We start from the raw sequence: 18,288 nt of genomic DNA, 5'->3' as shown, positions 1-18,288 counted from the left end.
TCAGGCCACCTGTTAAGTTTCTAACTGGGAAGTCTTTCAAGGTATGATGACGAGGTCTGTGAGACCCTCCTGCACTGCTCTATTGTGGCTCTCCATTCTCAATGCTAAAGTAGAGTTTCAGTCCAAATTGTCGACAATTACTTTCCTTCCACAGACACTGCTTGACCCACTTGAGTTTCTTTAGCTGATTGTTACTCTAGATGCTTTTGCTGTCCTACCCTCTTCAACAGATCTGATTTCAAGTCAAGTCACTTCTTATTGCCATTTTGATCATAATTGCTGGTACAGTACACAGTAAAAACGAGACAACGTTTTTCGGGACCATGGTGCTACATGAAACAATACAAAAACTACACTGAACTACGTAAAAACAACATAAAAACTACACTAGACTACAGACCTACCCAGGACTGCATAAAGTGCACAAAACAGTGCAGGCATTACAATAAATAATAAACAAGACAATAGGCACAGTAGAGGGCAGTAGGTTGGTGTCAGTCCAGGTTCTGGGTATTGAGGAGTCTGATGGCTTGGGGGAAGAAACTGTTACATAGTCTGGTCATGAGAGCCCGAATGCTTCGGTGCCTTTTGCCAGATGGCAGGAGGAAGAAGAGTTTGTATGAGGGGTGCGAGGGGTCCTTCATAATGCTGTTTACTTTACGGATGCAGCATGTGGTGTAAATGTCTGTAATGGCGGGAAGAGAGACCCCGATGATCTTCTCAGCTGACCTCACTATCCACTGCAGGGTCTTGCAATCCGAGATGGTGCAATTTCCGAACCAGGCAGTGATGCAGTTGCTCAGGATGTTCTCAGTACAACCTCTGTAGAATGTGGTGAGGGTGGGGGGATGGGAGATAGACTTTTCTCAGCCTTTGCAGAAAGTAGAGATGCTGCTGGGCTTTCTTTGCTATGGAGCTGGTGTTGAGGGACCAGGTGAGATTCTCCGCCAGGTGAACACCAAGAAACTTGGTGCTCTTAACGATCCCTACAGAGGAGTCGTCGATGTTCAGCAGATAGTGGTCACTCCGTGTCCTCCTGAAGTCAACAATCATCTCTTTTGTTTGCATTATATTGCTGGAACGACTCTTACCAATTAGATTTCTGACTTGTGTAACTTCATGCTGAAGTAAAGGGTAAAAATTCAACATTAATTCTCAGACTGTTATACTGTATTTAGTTATGCAGAAATTTGCACAGAATTGGCAAGTCAGTTGAAAGGTAATAACCTCCCTTAATCTGACATAGACTTTTGAAGGATGGAGAGGGAGAGGAAACTTTAAGATTTTTTGGACTGCTTATCATGGATTCATTCAGTAATTTGCTGTGTGGATGGTTGGATCACCTGAAAAAGCTGCATTTGCACTCAAATTATCAGGTGATGATTTGTCATAGGGAACTCAAGGTTGACAACCGTGCAACATCTTCTGACCTACCCACTGTTCAAGAGGACATCCACTGCAAGAAGAAGGATTTTGCCAGAGGCACAAAAAAGAGGAAAAAGCAGTAATATCCTGGCTGTTTTAATCAGATCTTTTCAGTTTAGCAAACTTCGCATGAGTTGGAGATTACCAGAAGCTGCATAATGCCATAAACATCTGCAGTGATACCAATATAAGAGAGTTTCATTATGCCAAAGCCACAGGACACAATTTGATCATCACATAGGCATTTATGGAGTTATTAAAACAACTATATTTTATGAAGAGTTACATGTGAAAGAATTTACACTCTACTAACATCTTGTTGTGAGGCTTTGTGCTAATAATACATGATGTAGTTTTTTTATGGAAGGTTTTTTAGGTATAATTTTCTACTTAAGCTAGTTACAGAGTTAACTAGCTAATACTGTTAATGGTATCAAGTAATTGCTATCATCTGTGCAAGATTACTACATTTGAACCTTCATGTGTCAACACCATAGCCTGCTTACCCTGTCTTAAAAATACGGAACTTATGATTTCATATTACATGTTGATGACTGGAAAAATTATTCATTCATTCTCATTGTTGACATCCTGCATACATCTTATTCTGTCAAAGCATTTAAATTCCCCTAGCTGTATAATGTAATATCCCAGAGTTCTGAGTCAGAGAATGAATCACTAGGCATTGAGAGAAGTTGGGAGAGTCAGTGAACATTTTAAGGTTAAAATTGCATTGGAGCCGGATTCATATTGTTTTTATTAATCTTTTTATACATTACTCAAAATACTAGAATGGATTATGGAGAAATTGAGGAGCATTTGTACAATAACCTAACTAACATGTTCAAAATCAGTATAGGTGAAAATCCTAAACTAACCAAGTCCTGAATAAAGCAGCAGATTAGAATATGATTAACCTCTTGAGATGGTTTACTTTTCCTTCCCAAAACCCTTTCAATGTCACATGAAAACAACTGGCTGATGAGTAGGAGAGTTATCTGTGTTAAATGTGATTTCTGTCATTGTTGGGGAATAGTGGTGATTTGGGGTTCCTTGGGTCTCATCTCTATGATTAATCTATATAAATAATTTTGAATCAATAGCAACCAGCTAAGATTACAATTTCTGCTAGAGCCAGATCCAATAGCAGGCTCACGACTGCACTGCCAGATTCAGCTCAAACTGCATCATCAAGTTCACTGATGATACTACAGTGGTTGGCCTCATCAGCAACAACGATGAGTCGACATACAGAGAGGAGGATAGAAAGGCTTTTCAAGTGGTGCGAGAACAGCAACTTGAGTTTCAATGTGGACAAGATAAAAGAGATGATTGTAGACTTCTGGAAGGCGCAGGTCTCCAATGCACTTTAATGGTTCTGCTGTACAGAGAGTGACAAGCACGAAGTTCCTTGGTGTGCACATAAAAGATGATCCAACCTGGACCCACAACACCTCACTAGTCAAAACACAGCAGCATCTATGCTTTCTGAAGAGATTGAGGCATGTGAGCCTCCCCACCCTTGTTCTAACCATTTCCTGCAGAAGTACCTTCAAGAGTGTCCAGTCTGACTGCATCACTGTGTGGTACAGAAGCTGCAAGGTATTGCACCACAAGACTCTATAGAGGATAGTATAACCACTGAGGAGTTCATCAGGGTTTCCCTCCCTCTTATTTGTGATATTTATTGAGAATGTTGCTGACAAAGGGCCCAAAGTGTTGTTTAGGATCCCTACCACCCACCCCACAATCTCTTTGACCCATGACTGTCAGGAGAGAAGGTACAGAAGCATCAGGACGAAAACTGTCAGACTGTATAACGGCTGCTTTTCTCAGGCTGTGAAACTGATGAACACCCTGCCACCACTGGGGTCTCGTCACTAGGACAGCAAGCTATCCGCTATACTGCTTAATGTGCTGCACACTACATGCATTTGGTATTATATTTAATTAACTTATTTATGGTAATATCTTGGTTAATGTGCTGTGTGTGATGTGTTTTGTGGGTGCACCATGGTCCAGAGGAATGTTGTTTCATTTGGTTGTACTGTCAGGTGACAATAAACTTGAAGATTTAATAACTAATAATTGGAATGGTCATATTGCCTTATGAAGAAAAGTTAAATAGGCTTGACTTGTATTTACTGTTTTAGAAGAATGAGGGGGCATTTGAAATGTTCCAAGATCCTAAGGAGACTTGTCAGGGAAGGAGTGGCAAGGATATTTTCAGTTATGGGAGAATCTTAAAGCTTAATGTCTACTGTCTTAAATAAGATTCATTTAATTGAGGGCAGAGGTGAGGTGAATATTTTTCCTGAGGGAGTTGAGTCTTAGAAGCTCATCCAAAGTTGTTCCATAGTTTTAAGCAAAGGTAGGTGATGTTTGATAAGCAAGGGAGTAGAAGGTTATTGTGAATAGAATGGAATGTGAAGTTGAGGTTACATTCAGATCAGCTATTCCTTACTAAGAAGATTTGGCAGAGTAGATTTGAGGGCCTAAATGGCTTACTTGTGTTCGTTATTTGCTTGTTCACATTTTTCCTTTCTTATATACATCCAGCAGATGTTCTCTGTGGATTGATGTTCTCACAAAACACCCTTTGGCATGATAGCCCCCCACAAATGTTTGAATGAAACAGATTAGAATTCTGTGACTCATTTGACAAAAACAAGTCCTTTTGAGTCTAATTTTGCTGGTGAACTTCAAAATACATTCTCACGCTGACTTCTGAAGAATGATCTGTAATCATTTTCTGGATCATCTATCATGAGTAAAGCCCACCCACCACTGGGTGCATCTACATGGAGCATTGTCACAGGAAAGTTGCATCCATCATTAAGGACCCCCTTCATCCAGGACGTCTCTTCTCACTGCTGTCATCAGGAAGGAGGTACAGGAGCCTCAGGATCCACACCACCAGGTTCAGGAACGGGAACCAGAGATGATAATTTCATACAACTTCACCCACCCCATCACTACTCCCACAAACTATGGACTGACTTTCAAGGACTCTTCATCTCATATTTTTGATATTTATTGCTTATTTATTATCATATATTTTTCTTATTGGATTTGCAGTTTGTTGTCATTTGCAATTGGCTATTTGTCCATCTTGTTGGATGCAGTCTGTTGTGTTTCTTTGTGTTTACTGTGAAAGCCCACAAGAAAATGAATCTCAGGGTTGTATATGGTGACATACTGTATGTAATTGATAATAAATATAATTTGAAATTTGAACTTTGATAGCTTCATATCTAGTTTAACATTCCTATGTTGTACTGGGGAAATGTAACTTTTTCATAGCTGCTATCATTCAGGTAAAACACCGGCACGTTCCATGGTCCCGTATGGAGAAATAGCAAATAGTAGTCAGATCTTGCCAGTGTTATGGCTAATATCACGATTTATCTCAAAATTATTTGTGAGGTGTTGTTGGATGCAAAGCGACTCCTATTTTATCAAAGAAAATCACCTAATTCATTATATGTGAAGTGTTTTAGGGCAAACATTAGCAAAAGCACTTTTAACTTGGTAACACAAAATTTTCTGGAAGAGAGAGTTGTTTAGTTACTACTTACAGAACATTAATCCATTCTCATTCTGTTTTTATCCAGTGAATTTTGCTCGAAATTCATATGTGGGATCATGCTCACTTTTCACATTACAGTTTCGTTATGAACAAAGGCCATTCCATTTTCTCCCTTACCATAAGACAAATGATTAAGAGGATTAAATCTCGCCAGAGAGGGCTGTATTTCTTCTAACAAATTCCAATCTTAACCACTGTGTGAACCGAGATACTTTGTGGTCTGACTCCCAAGCAAACTCATACCAACTGTGGTATTCCTACTAAAGTAAGATCAACTATCATAGCAGGGATAAGACTTGGGACCTTCCAGTCTGTCTGGCGCTATACAAGTGTTTTTAGTCAAGTGTACTTCAATTATTTTAGAATAAATCTGCATAAGAGACTATACTGGAAGCTCCTGGTTGTTTGTCAAATTTGCTGGAGGGTTTTCTATAACCACAATATCGTCTTCGTGCTTGGAACGTAACCTAATCATTTTGTAGGAGAATTCAGCATTTAATAATTGCCATGTAAACTATTGAACTCTCAAAGCAACAATGTGGAACAGCTGTTGGAACAGTAATCTGAAAAAAAAAACTTTCATTGTTGAACTATTAACTGCGTTCTTTGGAGTGGCTTGTAAGAAGTGAACTTTTCACCTGTACTTTTTTTTAAAAGAAAATTTAAGATCTCGAGATGAGTTTCTTCATGTATCAACTGAAAAAAATTGAGGTGTAGGGGAGCAGAGTTGAGGGCAAGGAAATAATTTATCTCTCATCTTTTTGACAATTTAAGCAATCTCCTGGGCTCAGCATCAAAACACTTCATTACACTTTTTTATAGTCCTATCAAAGTACAGTTAGACAGTATAGTTCTAGCAAGCAATAAACAAAGGACATTGTGTCAAGCCATACTTCTTTAAATTGTGTTTTTTTTTCTAATTTTTGTCCAATTTTGAATCAATAATTGATTCAAGTGGGCAGTGTTCATTTAAAAGTCTAGACAATAAACAGACATGTATCTGTCATCTACACATATGCAGTTTTCATCATAGATTGTTGAAAAGCAGTTCGAAGGGTGTTGGTTTATTTTCCTCAGCCTAAAGTTGCTCAGATTCATAATTGCAACTTCATTGATCCAAGAGCAGCTGAGATCTATTAATCTTACTTTGTATTTGTCAAGGCAAGCAAATGACAAGTCATGAGTGTGAAAGTCCTGTCAAAATGTGCTAGTAATCATAAAATATTAAATAAAAGCAAAAATAAGGCTTGAATCTGTGGAGGTGTTTGGTTGGAGAAGTGTACTTGCCCCGTAAATTGGCCTCCATCCTTGTGTATGATGGAGCACACGTGCAATATGTGCAGGAAATGTAAAGTTTTAACTACCACCATTTAGACATTTCCAGGCATGAAAAAAAAATCTGCTGAAAGAAGGAAGCTGTTTATCAATAACAAAAATCATACAAAATTATGTTTAAACATCCACACATTTAGCAACTTTCGGCTTTTGCTTGGATTATCTTGGAATTAGATTTTCAGGAACACAGAACCTCTCCCTGAAAAAAGGTTCACTTTGTCCTGTGCAACTTCTTTGGCATGCCTCATATACTCAGATATTGTGCCCTGGCAGTCATACTGAAGATCACCAACAAAATTGCACAGATTTGTTCTGTCCCTTCTGTAGTTTAGGTTTGGGAAGATACTAATTTTTATATACAGCGAAATAAAACCATTCTGAAAGTTTCCAAGTTTCTGTTGTTACAACTAAATTCTGAATTCTGGACTCCACTTTCTATAGTTAAAATATCAAGATAGTTGAAGTAACAATGGTCTACCCATAAATGTAATATCGTGCCTTCCAAAATGTGACATATTGTCTAAATTGTCCATATAACTATATAACAATTACAGCACGGAAACAGGCCATCTCGGCCCTTCTAGTCTGTGCCATACTCTTACTCTCACCTAGTCCCACCGACCTGCACTCAGCCCATAACCCTCCATTCCTTTCCTGTCCATATAGCTGTCCAATTTAACTTTAAACGACTACATCAAACCTGCCTCAACCACTTTTGCTGGAAGCTCGTTCCACACAGCTGCCACTCTCTGAGTAAAGAAGTTCCCCCTCATATTACCCCTAAACTTCTACCTTTAACACTCAACTCATGTCTTCTTGTTTGAATCTCCCCCACTCTCAATGGAAGAAGCCTATCCATGTCAACTCTATCCCCCTCATAATTTTAAATATCTCTATCAAATCCCCCCTCAATCTTCTACGTTCCAAAGAATAAAGACAGAACTTGTTCAACCTTTCTCTGTAACTTAGGTGATGAAACTCAGGTAACATTCTAGTAAACCTTCTCTGTACTCTCTCTATTTTGTTGACATCTTTCCTATAATTCGGTGACCAAAACTGTACACAATACTCCAAATTTGGCCTCACCAATGCCTTGTACAATTTCAACATTACATCCCAACTCCTATACTCGATGCTCTGATTTATAAAGGTCAGTATACCAAAAGCTTTCTTCACCACCCTATCCTCACGAGATTCCACCTTCAGGGAACTATGCACCATTATTCCTCGATCCCTCTGTTCTACTGCATTCTTCAGTGCCCTACCATTTACCATGTATGTCCTATTTTGATTAGCCCTACCAAAATGTAGCACCTCACATTTATCAGCATTAAACTCCATCTGTCGTCTTTCAGCCCACTCGTCTAACTGGCCTAAATCTCTCTGTAAGCTTTGAAAGCCTACTTCATTATCCACAACTCCACCTGTCTTAGTATCATCTGCATACTTCCTCATCCAATCTACCACCCCATCATCCAGATATATATGACAAACAACATTGGACCCAGTACAGATCCCTGAGGCACACCACTAGTCACCGGCCTCCAATCTGACAAACAGTTATCCACCAGTACTCTCTGGCGTCTCCCATCCAGCCACTACTGAATCCATTTTACTACTTCAATATTAATACCTAACAATTGAACCTTCCTAACTAACCTTCTGTGTGGAACCTTGTCAAAGGCCTTACTGAAGTTCATATAGACAACATCCACTGCTTTACCCTTGTCAACTTTCCTAGTAACCCCTTCAAAAAATTCAATAAGATTTGTCAAACATGACCTTCCACACACAAATCCATGTTGATTGTTCCTAATCAGACCCTGTCTATTCAGATAATTATATATGCCATCTCTAAGAATACTTTCCATCAACTTACCCACCACTGACGTCAAACTCACAGGCCGATAATTGCTAGGTTTGCTCTTAGAACCCTTTTTAAACAATGGAACAACATGAGCAATACGCCAATCCTCTGGCACCATCCCTGTTTCTAAGGACATTTGAAATATTTTCTGTCAGAGCCCCTGCTATTTCCACACTAACTTCCCTCAAGGCCCTTGGGAATATCCTGTCCGGAACCGGAAACTTATCCACTTTTATATTTCTTAAAAGCTCCAGTACTTCCTTTTTTTTAATCATCATAGTCTCCATAACTTCTATACCTGTTTCCCTTATCTTACACAATTCAATATCCTTCTCTTTAGTGAATACCAAAGAAAAGAAATTGTTCAGAATCTCCCCCATCTCTTTTGGCTCCACACATAGCTGCCCACTCTGATTCTCTAAGGGACCAATTTTATCCCTCACTATCCTTTTGCTATTAATATAACTGTAGAAACCCTTGGGATTTATTTTCACCTTACTTGCCAAAGCAACCTCATATCTTCTTTTAGCTTTTCTAATTTCTTTCTTAAGATTCTTTTTATATTCCTCGAGCACCTCATTTTCTCCATGCTGCCTATGTTTATTGTAGATATCCCTCTTGAACCAAGTTTCCAATATCCCTTGAAAACCAAGGCTCTTTCAAACTTTTAACCTTTTCTTTCAACCTAACAGGAACATAAAGATTCTATACCCTCAAAATTTCACCTTTAAATGACCTCCATTTCTCTATTACATTCTTACCATAAAACAAATTGTCCCAATCCATTCCTTCTAAATCCTTTCGCATCTCCTCAAAGTTAGTCTTTCTCCAATCAAAAATCTCAACCCTGGGTCCATACCTATCCTCCTCCATAATTATATTGAAACTAATAGCATTGTGATCACTGGACCCGAAGTGCTCCACAACACAAACCTCCGTTACCTGACCTATTTCATTCCCTAACAGGAGATCCAATGCTGCCCCTTCTCTAGCTAGTACCTCTATGTATTGCTGCAAAAAACTCTCCTGCACACATTTTACAAACTACAAACCATCCAGCTCTTTTACAGTATGGGCTTCCCAGTCTATGTGTGGAAAATTAAAATCTCCCACAATCATAACCTTTTGCTTACTACAAATATCTGCTATCTCCGTACAAATTTGCTCCTCCAATTCTCGCTCTCCATTTGGTGGTCTATAATACACCCCCATAAGTGTTACTACACCTTTCTCATTCCTCAATTCCACCCAAATAGCCTCTCTAGATGAGCCCTCTAATCTGCCAGAGCACCGCTGTAATATTTTCTCTGACAAGCAATGCAACACCTCCCCCTCTTGTTCCTCTGATTCTATCACACCCGAAACAATTATATCCAGGAATATTTAGTTGCCAATCACACCCCTCCTGTAACCGTGTTTCACTAACAGCTGCCACATCATACTTCCAGGTATCAATCCATGCTTTAAGCTCATCCACCTTTCTTATAATACTTCTAACATTAAAATAAATGCATTTAAGAAATTTTCCACCTCTTACTCTCTGGTTATCACTATACGGTGCAAACAACTTTACTATTATTTTTTCTTCCTTCTCCCCTACATCTGTTCCTACACTCTGGTTCCCCTCCCCCCTTGTATCTAGTTTAAATCCACCGGAGCCTCTCTAGCAAACCTACCTGCAAGAATATTTGTACCCCTCCAGTTCAGATGTAAACCGTCCTGCCGGAACAGGTCCCACCTTCCCTGGAAAACTGCTGAATTATCTATAAATCTGAAGCCCTCCCTCCTGCACCATGTCTTCAGCCACGTGTTGATCTGTGCTATCTTACTATTTCTAAACCCGCCTGCATGTGGCACTGGTAGCAATCCTGAGATTGCTATCCTGGAGGTCCTGTCATTTAACTTGGCGCCTAACTCCCTAAACTCACCTTTCAGGACCTCCTCACACCGAATTTACAACTGGGTTGTCATGTCACATAATATTAGTACTAGATCAGGTCTGGCTTAATTCAGTTGATGAGTGAGCCAATTTAGCCTTGAACTTCCAATTGCAAAACTGGTTATGGCAATCGGTAGCTAGATTATGCAAAGTACAAAGATATGAAATTTAAATTTAGAGCATTATGCCGTCCCAGCAGAGTTAGGACTATGCAAGCAGAAAACGAGGCCTGTGTTACTGGACCATGAATGGTCCACACATTTTTTTGTTTACTGGAAAACATTCACTCTAAGTAATTGAATCAGATCTTTTGATACACATTTGTGAGCTTTTCAATATTTCATTTAGTTATTAATTGTGAGCTGTTACTTTTCTACTTTTTAAGTGTTTTTCCTCTTTCCAACAGTTTGCTGGCACTTTATCAGATGGATTGGGAAAGACAATGGACACCAGACACCAAGCTGAGCGGGAATCCATTCGCTATCAAGCTGTGACCAGTGGTGAACACCTCGTGGCTGGAATTCAAGGACTGGCTCATGGTATGTGGAAGGCAATCTCATTTAACTTCACCACTATTAATGCGTGAAAATTCTGCATTAATATCAGAACTAAAAAGCTATGTATCTTTTGCATGCTCTATCCACAGTGGGCATGCCATTTCCAAGATAGATTTTTACCATTCCTATGGTTTTAAGATGTATCTCTTTTTGTACAATGGAACCTTTCATCGATCATAGCTATTTTTCAGCTGAATTTACAACTAGGTTGTCATGCTCTGTAATGATTATATTTCACTGTAATGTATTTCATATGTCCTGTCGTTGGAGATAGTGGTTCTTTGCGAACAATGGAAAAAGTCAAATGTCCATGTTATTTTTTTCAATAATTTGTAATCTTCATTGTCTCACAATAGAAAATCATTTAGGTTATTGTCAGTCTAAACAAATTGCACATGCACTATTTACATCAGAATTCATACACCCAAATTCCCCTACCCGACCAAGTTATAGGCAAGATCTGAAGTGATCCATTGTTTTGCTGATACTTGAAATATACATAGTTTTCCCTAACAGAGAAGTTCAACAACATTTTGTTTTTTTCATAGTTTTTCTTCAGTAAGGAAATATGTTGTTTCTTTGGTGAGGGATTTAGCAGAAGTGGAAGTGTAGTGTAGTTAACCCTCTACATGCTCTTTGATTTCGTCTTCCTTGCAGTCCTCAACCGTATTACTGCCACCAAAATGAAAAATTGAATCAAATGCTAATTGACCCTGTCTTAATTGGTTTCCAACGTTGTAAAACTTCTTGTTATTTCAAAGCTGTGGGATACTTTTATTACCTCTGATTTTTTCATGTACTGTCAATGTTCCTGGCAACATGAGCATTAATTGCCTGCCCTTAACTGCTACTGAATTGAGGAGGCAGTCAACCACATTGTTGGTCTTGGGTTGCCTGTATCCCAAACCAAGAATGGCAGATTTCTTCCCCTGAACAACACTAATGTACCTGATGCATAGTTCCATAATGGATGTAAACCCAGTTTAATTACTTGAATCTAAGTTCCCTGGCTTGGCCAGGTAGTGTCGTGGCATCCACACTGGGCTTCAAGGTAAGTGGACTGGCCAGCACTTTGCATACTTTCCATCCATGCTGGGTTGAGCTAGCAACTTGGCCTCATTTTTAAAAAAAGACAAATGCTCAAGAAGGGGCAAGGTTTCCACCCGATGCATTACAAGGCACAGAGAAGAACAGCAACAAGTTCCCTGGCTGCTGTAGTGGGTTTTGAACTTACCTTTCTGAATCAGTAGTGTAGACCTCAGGCTGCTAGTTCATAAATATATTCTCTATGGTATCATACTGTAATTTGAGTTGATGCATAATTATCGTAACCACTACATATTTTCTGCTTACATCAGTGTTTCTGTAGAAGGGCCTTGCAATCCAATGTAGTGACTCATTAAATTAACCCTGAATACCATTTCTTATAAATTGGTAAATTGATTTATCATTGTCATATGTACCAAGCTACAGTGAAAAATTTGCCCTGGATTCTACTCATGCAAATTAACTCATTACAACAGTACCAGGTAAAACAATAACAGAGTGCAATATAAAACGTTGCAGTTACAGATAAGGTATAATGCGGATAGACAAAAAGGTGCAAGGTCACAATGAGGTAGATTGAAGCCAAGAGTCCATTTTATCATATTGGGGATCCATTCAGTAATCTAGTAACAGTGGTATAGAAGCTGTCCTTGAGCTGATGGTATGTGCTTTCATACTTTTGCATCTTTTAACGATGGGAGGGTGTAGAGAACAGAATGTCTGGTGTGCATGCTTTGACAATGCTGGTTGCTTTACCAAGGCAGTAAGGTATAGACAGAGTCCATGTTGGTTCCTTATAGTTACTGGCAGAGCAGTTACCATACCAACCCGTGATATAACCAAATAGGATGTTTTTTGTGGTGCATCTACACAAATTGATGAAAGTCAAGGGACCTGCCAAATTTCTTTTGCCTTCAAGGATGTAAAGTTGCCGGTGAGCTTTCTTGGCCATGGCATCAACTTAATTGAACCTGGGCAAGTTGTTGGTGATGTTCAGTCCTTGGAACTTGAAGCTCTCGACCCTCTCAACTTCAGCACTGTTGATGTAAACAAGAGCATGTACACCAGGCCCTTTCATTAATTATACATAGAAATGTTCATGTAGTTGCAAAAATAGCATAGCTGCATATTAAGACTGACATAGTTGTAAAGATTCAAGTGTTTTTAATATAGACATTGTACAAAGAAAGGAAACGAAACTACTTTGATTCTCAATTTCAGATCATACTTTATGAGAATCATCCAACTTTAAGCATTGATATCATACTTTATTTTAACAGCAATGTCACCACACTTCAGGGAAGTGCTGAAATTTCAGAATAATGTAGAAGAGGCAGAGGCCAGTAATTTGAGTTTCAGTCCCAATTCACTCATTTATAATTTTGGTAATCCAGATGTAAGGATCATGGTCATTCCATAAAATATTCGTTCTTTAAAACTGTAATAAGGAGAAATTATTTCACTCAGAAATTTGTGGATTTCTTTTCTTGGAAAGCTGTGGGTACTGAGTTGCTGATAACAGTAGAATTTTTGTCACAGTGGATATCAAGGGTTACTGTAATAAACAAGGAAGTGAGGTTGAGGTAGATGTTACTGCACAGCAAAGCAGTTCAGGGAGCCAGTTTGTTATTTCTGCTTTGATTTATCATGGTTTGGTGATTCTGGTGGATTCATGGGCCATATTTCTTAATATTTCTCTTCCCTACTTCCCACAGGTATTCTGGGTGGCTTCACAAGTGTGATTACTTCAACAGTTGAAGGAGTGAAAACAGATGGTGGTGTTGGTGGTTTTTTCTCAGGCCTTGGAAAGGGCCTGGTTGGTACAGTAACCAAGCCAGTGGCAGGTGCTCTTGACTTTGCATCAGAGACAGCTCAAGCAGTGCGAGAAACCACAACTGTGAACAACCACAGGTAAAAAGAGAAATCCAGTTATCACTGTGTGATTATGTCATTGTGTAAAATTATGTCAGAGACCAGGACAGTTAGAACTTTCAACAGACATTTGAACGGATTCATGGATTGAAAAGGTTTGGATGGATAACGGGCAAATGCAGGCAAGTGGGTCTAGCTCAGGAAAGCGCCTTAGTCAGCATGAACAAGTTGGGCCAAGAGATCTTTTTCCACAACAGAGCATTAGGACAGGGGACTTCTAAATTATCATTAACATTGCTTGGATTTTTTTTCTGGTTTTCTCTGAAAATGTTTTTGTGTCAATTTTCTGCATTGATGTTGATAGGCAAATAGATTACAGTTCTGTTTCAACTTTACAATCCCATTGAATAGAGAGTGAAGTAACCAAGCATGTGCAAAGCTGATATCAGTGTCTATGATATTTTTAAGGAATATTTGCTTTATATACTAACACTTGCTCTGTAAAATCTACATTAATAGCTTATGGCCTTTGTACAGGTCATGATATTATTATATCCATATGGTTCTAATAATACTTGAACAAATTATGCTAATATTGTCACTGTAATGGTCTGCTACTGTAAGTGGCAAATATGCTGTAGGGCATTATATATGGGACCTATTAATGGTGCATATATAATAACTGCTAATAATTTTACATGATAAATTAAGCTGTAACTCAAAATGATAAAAAAAGTTGCTTCCCCATCTAAATGGTCGTGGATATCCAGCAGCTTTAAAGGATTGTCATAGAAAGAGAGTGTTGCAATATTCCAATGTCTCAGAATTCAGATAACCTCTTGTAGCTTATAGTCTTCATTCGCTAAAGTTGTCTAATGATTTTTTTTGTCAGACAGCCAAGTATTCTTGTTAAGCGCAGGAATTATTGTGCAAAGTTACAGTACTTGGGAAGCAAATTGCACTAATTGGTCAGTGAGGATATTTGTGAGATTTGTTAGAGATTGTTATGTTGCACTATGTTCTCTACTTCAACTGAACTTTTTCAATAGGATGATAGTTTATTTTCATATATTAACACAAACCTAGCTAAACGCTAAATATCAAAATCAGGTTTATTAACACTGACATATGTTAGGCAATTTGTTGATTTGCAACGGCAGTACAGTGTAAGACAAAAAATAATAATGTGGTAGTGTTCATGGTCAGTTCACAAATATGATGTCGGAAGGAAAGAAGCTGTTTTTAAAACATTGAGTGTGGGCCTTCAGACTCCTGTACCTGTTTCCCATTGGTATTAATTATCTGAATAAAATATGGTCTTTTATCATAACATATTCCAAACTTTTCAAATTTTGCTTTTTCCTAATAGCGAAATATATCAAATAGCAAATTTTATTATGGTTTTTATTTGATATTTTATTTTCAGCACGAGTCTTTTTAAACTTGCGTGAATTTATTTGACAATTCAGTCATTCCCTGTAATGCTGAGAATTTGCAGGGCTGGAAACAGCTGAATGAGAAAATGAAGCAACACACATAAAAGTTGCTGGTGAACGAAGGGTCAGTTAGTCCTGACGAAGGGCCTCGGCCCGAAATGTCGACTGTTCCTCTTCCTAGAGATGCTGCCTGGCCTGCTGCGTTCACCAGCAACTTTTATGTGTGTTGCTTGAAATTCCAGCATCTGCAGATCTCCTCGTGTTTGCAAATGAAAAAATTAGGCTAGTTTGAGAAGTTTCATTGAAAAATGAAAAATCTTAAGCTGCAGTTTGAATTTCGTTAAGGTTTGTTTTGACCATTTTGTTAGGTAGAATTTTATAATATTTCAGCATCTTAACCAGCTTTTACAATGAATTGCTTTTCAGCATATATGTCATTTAGGCTGATCTTTTTACAATAGCAACATTCTGTAGTGAGATATATGACCAGAGCAGCTGTCTTCTTGAAGATTTTGATGGAGAAGGGAATGTTGGCCAACACATCAGTAAAATTCTTTACGCTTTCATTAGTACTATAGGACATAAAAATTATCTCAAAATTTGAGAACCATAATTGAATGACAAATATGAGCATGGAGCAACGAGCACCGTGCTGGAGGAACTCAGCTGGTTGAGGAGCATCAGTGGGAGAAAAGGAATTATAAACGTTTTGGGTTGAAACCCTACATCAGGTTGCAACCCAGCCAGGGTTTCAAACTGCAATATCAACAATCCCATTCTTCCTTCCTTTCTCAATCCACTGAATTTTCCCAGTCGACTTTTTTTATTGCTGCAGATTCCAGCATCTGCAGTCTCTTGAGTCTTCAAACATGAGCATGGCTCAGCTAGCTGCAGTCTCACAGTTTGTTTTCCAGGTTCAATCTTGACTTCTGGTGCCGTCTGTATGGTGTTTGCATGACCTCATAGATTTTCTCTGGGTGTTCTAGTTTCTTCTCACATCCCATAAGTGTATGGTTAATAGGCTGTATGGCCATTATTGGTTGCTTATAGTGTATAGATGAGTGGTAGAATCTGGCTGGGAGTTGGGGAAGGGGTTGAGAGTTGATGGGAAAACAAGGAGAGTAAAATAGGTTCGGATTATTCTAAAACTCAGTTCTTGAATTGCACAATTGGATCAAAATGGCTGTTTCCATTGTATGTCTCAGGATGTGAGACCTGGACTCCAACAAACAGCTGACAGTGCTCTTCATTTGTACAGTATAGGCAAGGAGTTAAATCTAAAACTGTAATTATAGAAGTATTGCTATCAAATACTTCATGTCAATATGAAGTAGTACCTTTGGAGGAATCAGGGCTGGCATTAAATGCTTGTGGAAAGAATTTTATCTAAATGCCCCCATCCCCAAGTAAGACATCTGGTTAAATCAAAGCAGAAAGCCAAACCTTATGACAACCTTATGATAAGGAGAGGAGAAGATTGTGGCGCGACGCAGCTCGCAGCGGCCACTCCGGTGGTGATGTCTGTTATTTGTCAAGTAGGGTGCCGTACACAATCCTGATTTGATGGAGACGGATGTGAGAGCATGAAGGAACATCTGGTGAAACTTCTGAAATGCCTGCTTCGCTGCTGCTGCTACTTGGCTTTGCTTGTTGCTCGGCGGCCGGGGCGGTGTCGAAGCGCTCGGCAGAGGATGGTGCTTGGTGCTCGGTGTTGAAGGGCCGGTCGGAGGCTCGAAGTTTTCGGACAGACTCAGAGTTGGCTGCGGTCGGGTGCTTCCAATGGTGCATCGGCAAGTTTGCGGCGCTTGGAGGTTCGTGGCAGGGAGAGTTTCTCCCTTCTACCATCTGCGTGAGATGATGAGGTTATCGGGACTTTGAGACTTTTTTTTACCGTGCCCATGGTCTGCTCTTTATCAAATTACGGTATTGCTTTGCACTGTTGTAACTATATGTTATAATTATGTAGTTTTGTCAGTTTTAGTCTTGGTTTGTCCTGTGTTTCTTGTGTTATCATTCTGGAGGAGCATTGTATCGTTTTTAATGCATGCATTTCTAAATGGCAATGAACGAGGACTGAGTGTCCTCATAATCTAAAAAAAGTCATGTAGATCTACTCAAAACCTAATCTCAAAGTAACAGCTCTGGATTTGTTTTGTTCCCCAAGTATGCCAGTAAAAGATTACATCACTTATGTCTACCTTGTATTTTGGTTAAAGTTGGATTACCTTTTCCAAATTTTGCCAGCTCTTAACAAGTTATACGACCAGACACACTCCTTTCAGTATTTCAGAGGGATCATTCTCTTTACAATAGTTTCCTTGGTTCACTCTTCCTTCCTCTCTACTATGTTTCCACGCAACTGCAGGAGACGAAACACTTGTCTTTTTACCTCTTCACGGACCCAAATAGTCCCTCCTGATGAAGCAGTGATTTGCCAATGCTTCCAATCTAGAGTCCTGCATTTAGTGTTGACACTGTGTCTTCTCTGCTTTCAGGAAAATACAGATTGTGTGATCGTCTTGTGCTCAATCCAGTTCTTTGCTTATCTGGCTACTTTCTGTCTGTCACTTACTGCATTGTTCTAAAAAGGTCTCAACCCAAATTTGAGATCGCATCTAGTCACAGTGCAACCTGGAATACTTTATATTATTTTCTCCAATTTTTGAAGACTAATAGTTTCCTCCAGTTTGTATAGGAAATTCCCATTTTTGCCTGTGATCATTTTGACTCAGTTTTCCTTTTTTGGCACAGTCTGACTTGCCACATAGGTCCCACAGCCTTACTATTGGTAGCAATAGCTTTCGTAGACAAAGAAGCTTAATCTGATTTTAACTAACTTGTTTCTATGTCTACACAGTTCTTTTGAAGGGTTCTGAGCTTGAAATGTTAGTGCTTCCAGAATGTTCTGTCTTTATTTAATGTTAGATTTGTTTCTGTGCAGCTTGAATAATTATACTGTAGTTCCATGTCTTCATTTGGTAAAGCCACTGCTCGTAGAATTTGACCCATTTGGACTGCGGGTGAACTTCTATGAAACAGCAATAACAAATCTGGGGATATGCGTGATCGTACCTTGAAAAATCCAAAATTAGCATGGTTGAGTTGAAGTTTATCCATATTCCTTGGAAAAGTTTGAGATTCCTACGGACACCATATATTTGGCAATACATGGTCATCTTTGAATTGAATACGCATTCATATATATGCGTCACTCTTTCTGA

At 39.0% G+C, this 18,288-nt stretch overlaps 1 protein-coding gene across 2 annotated transcripts in view; it reads left to right on the top strand.

Moving 5' to 3' along the window:
- vps13d (vacuolar protein sorting 13 homolog D) overlaps window positions 1–18,288 on the top strand; it is a 316,116-nt gene that overhangs the window by 239,900 nt on the left and 57,928 nt on the right. For both annotated transcript variants that reach the window (XM_072245256.1, XM_072245254.1), the window contains 2 exons: window positions 10,562–10,694; window positions 13,475–13,670. In XM_072245256.1, coding sequence (XP_072101357.1) covers window positions 10,562–10,694; window positions 13,475–13,670 — 329 coding nt within the window. The remainder of the gene's footprint in view (window positions 1–10,561; window positions 10,695–13,474; window positions 13,671–18,288) is intronic.

This window comes from Mobula birostris, chromosome 27, assembly GCF_030028105.1.
Source record: "Mobula birostris isolate sMobBir1 chromosome 27, sMobBir1.hap1, whole genome shotgun sequence".
Classification (NCBI taxonomy): Eukaryota; Metazoa; Chordata; class Chondrichthyes; order Myliobatiformes; family Myliobatidae; genus Mobula; species Mobula birostris.
The sequence above is the reverse complement of the archived record's forward strand: the minus strand, read 5'-3'. Positions and strand labels throughout refer to the sequence as shown.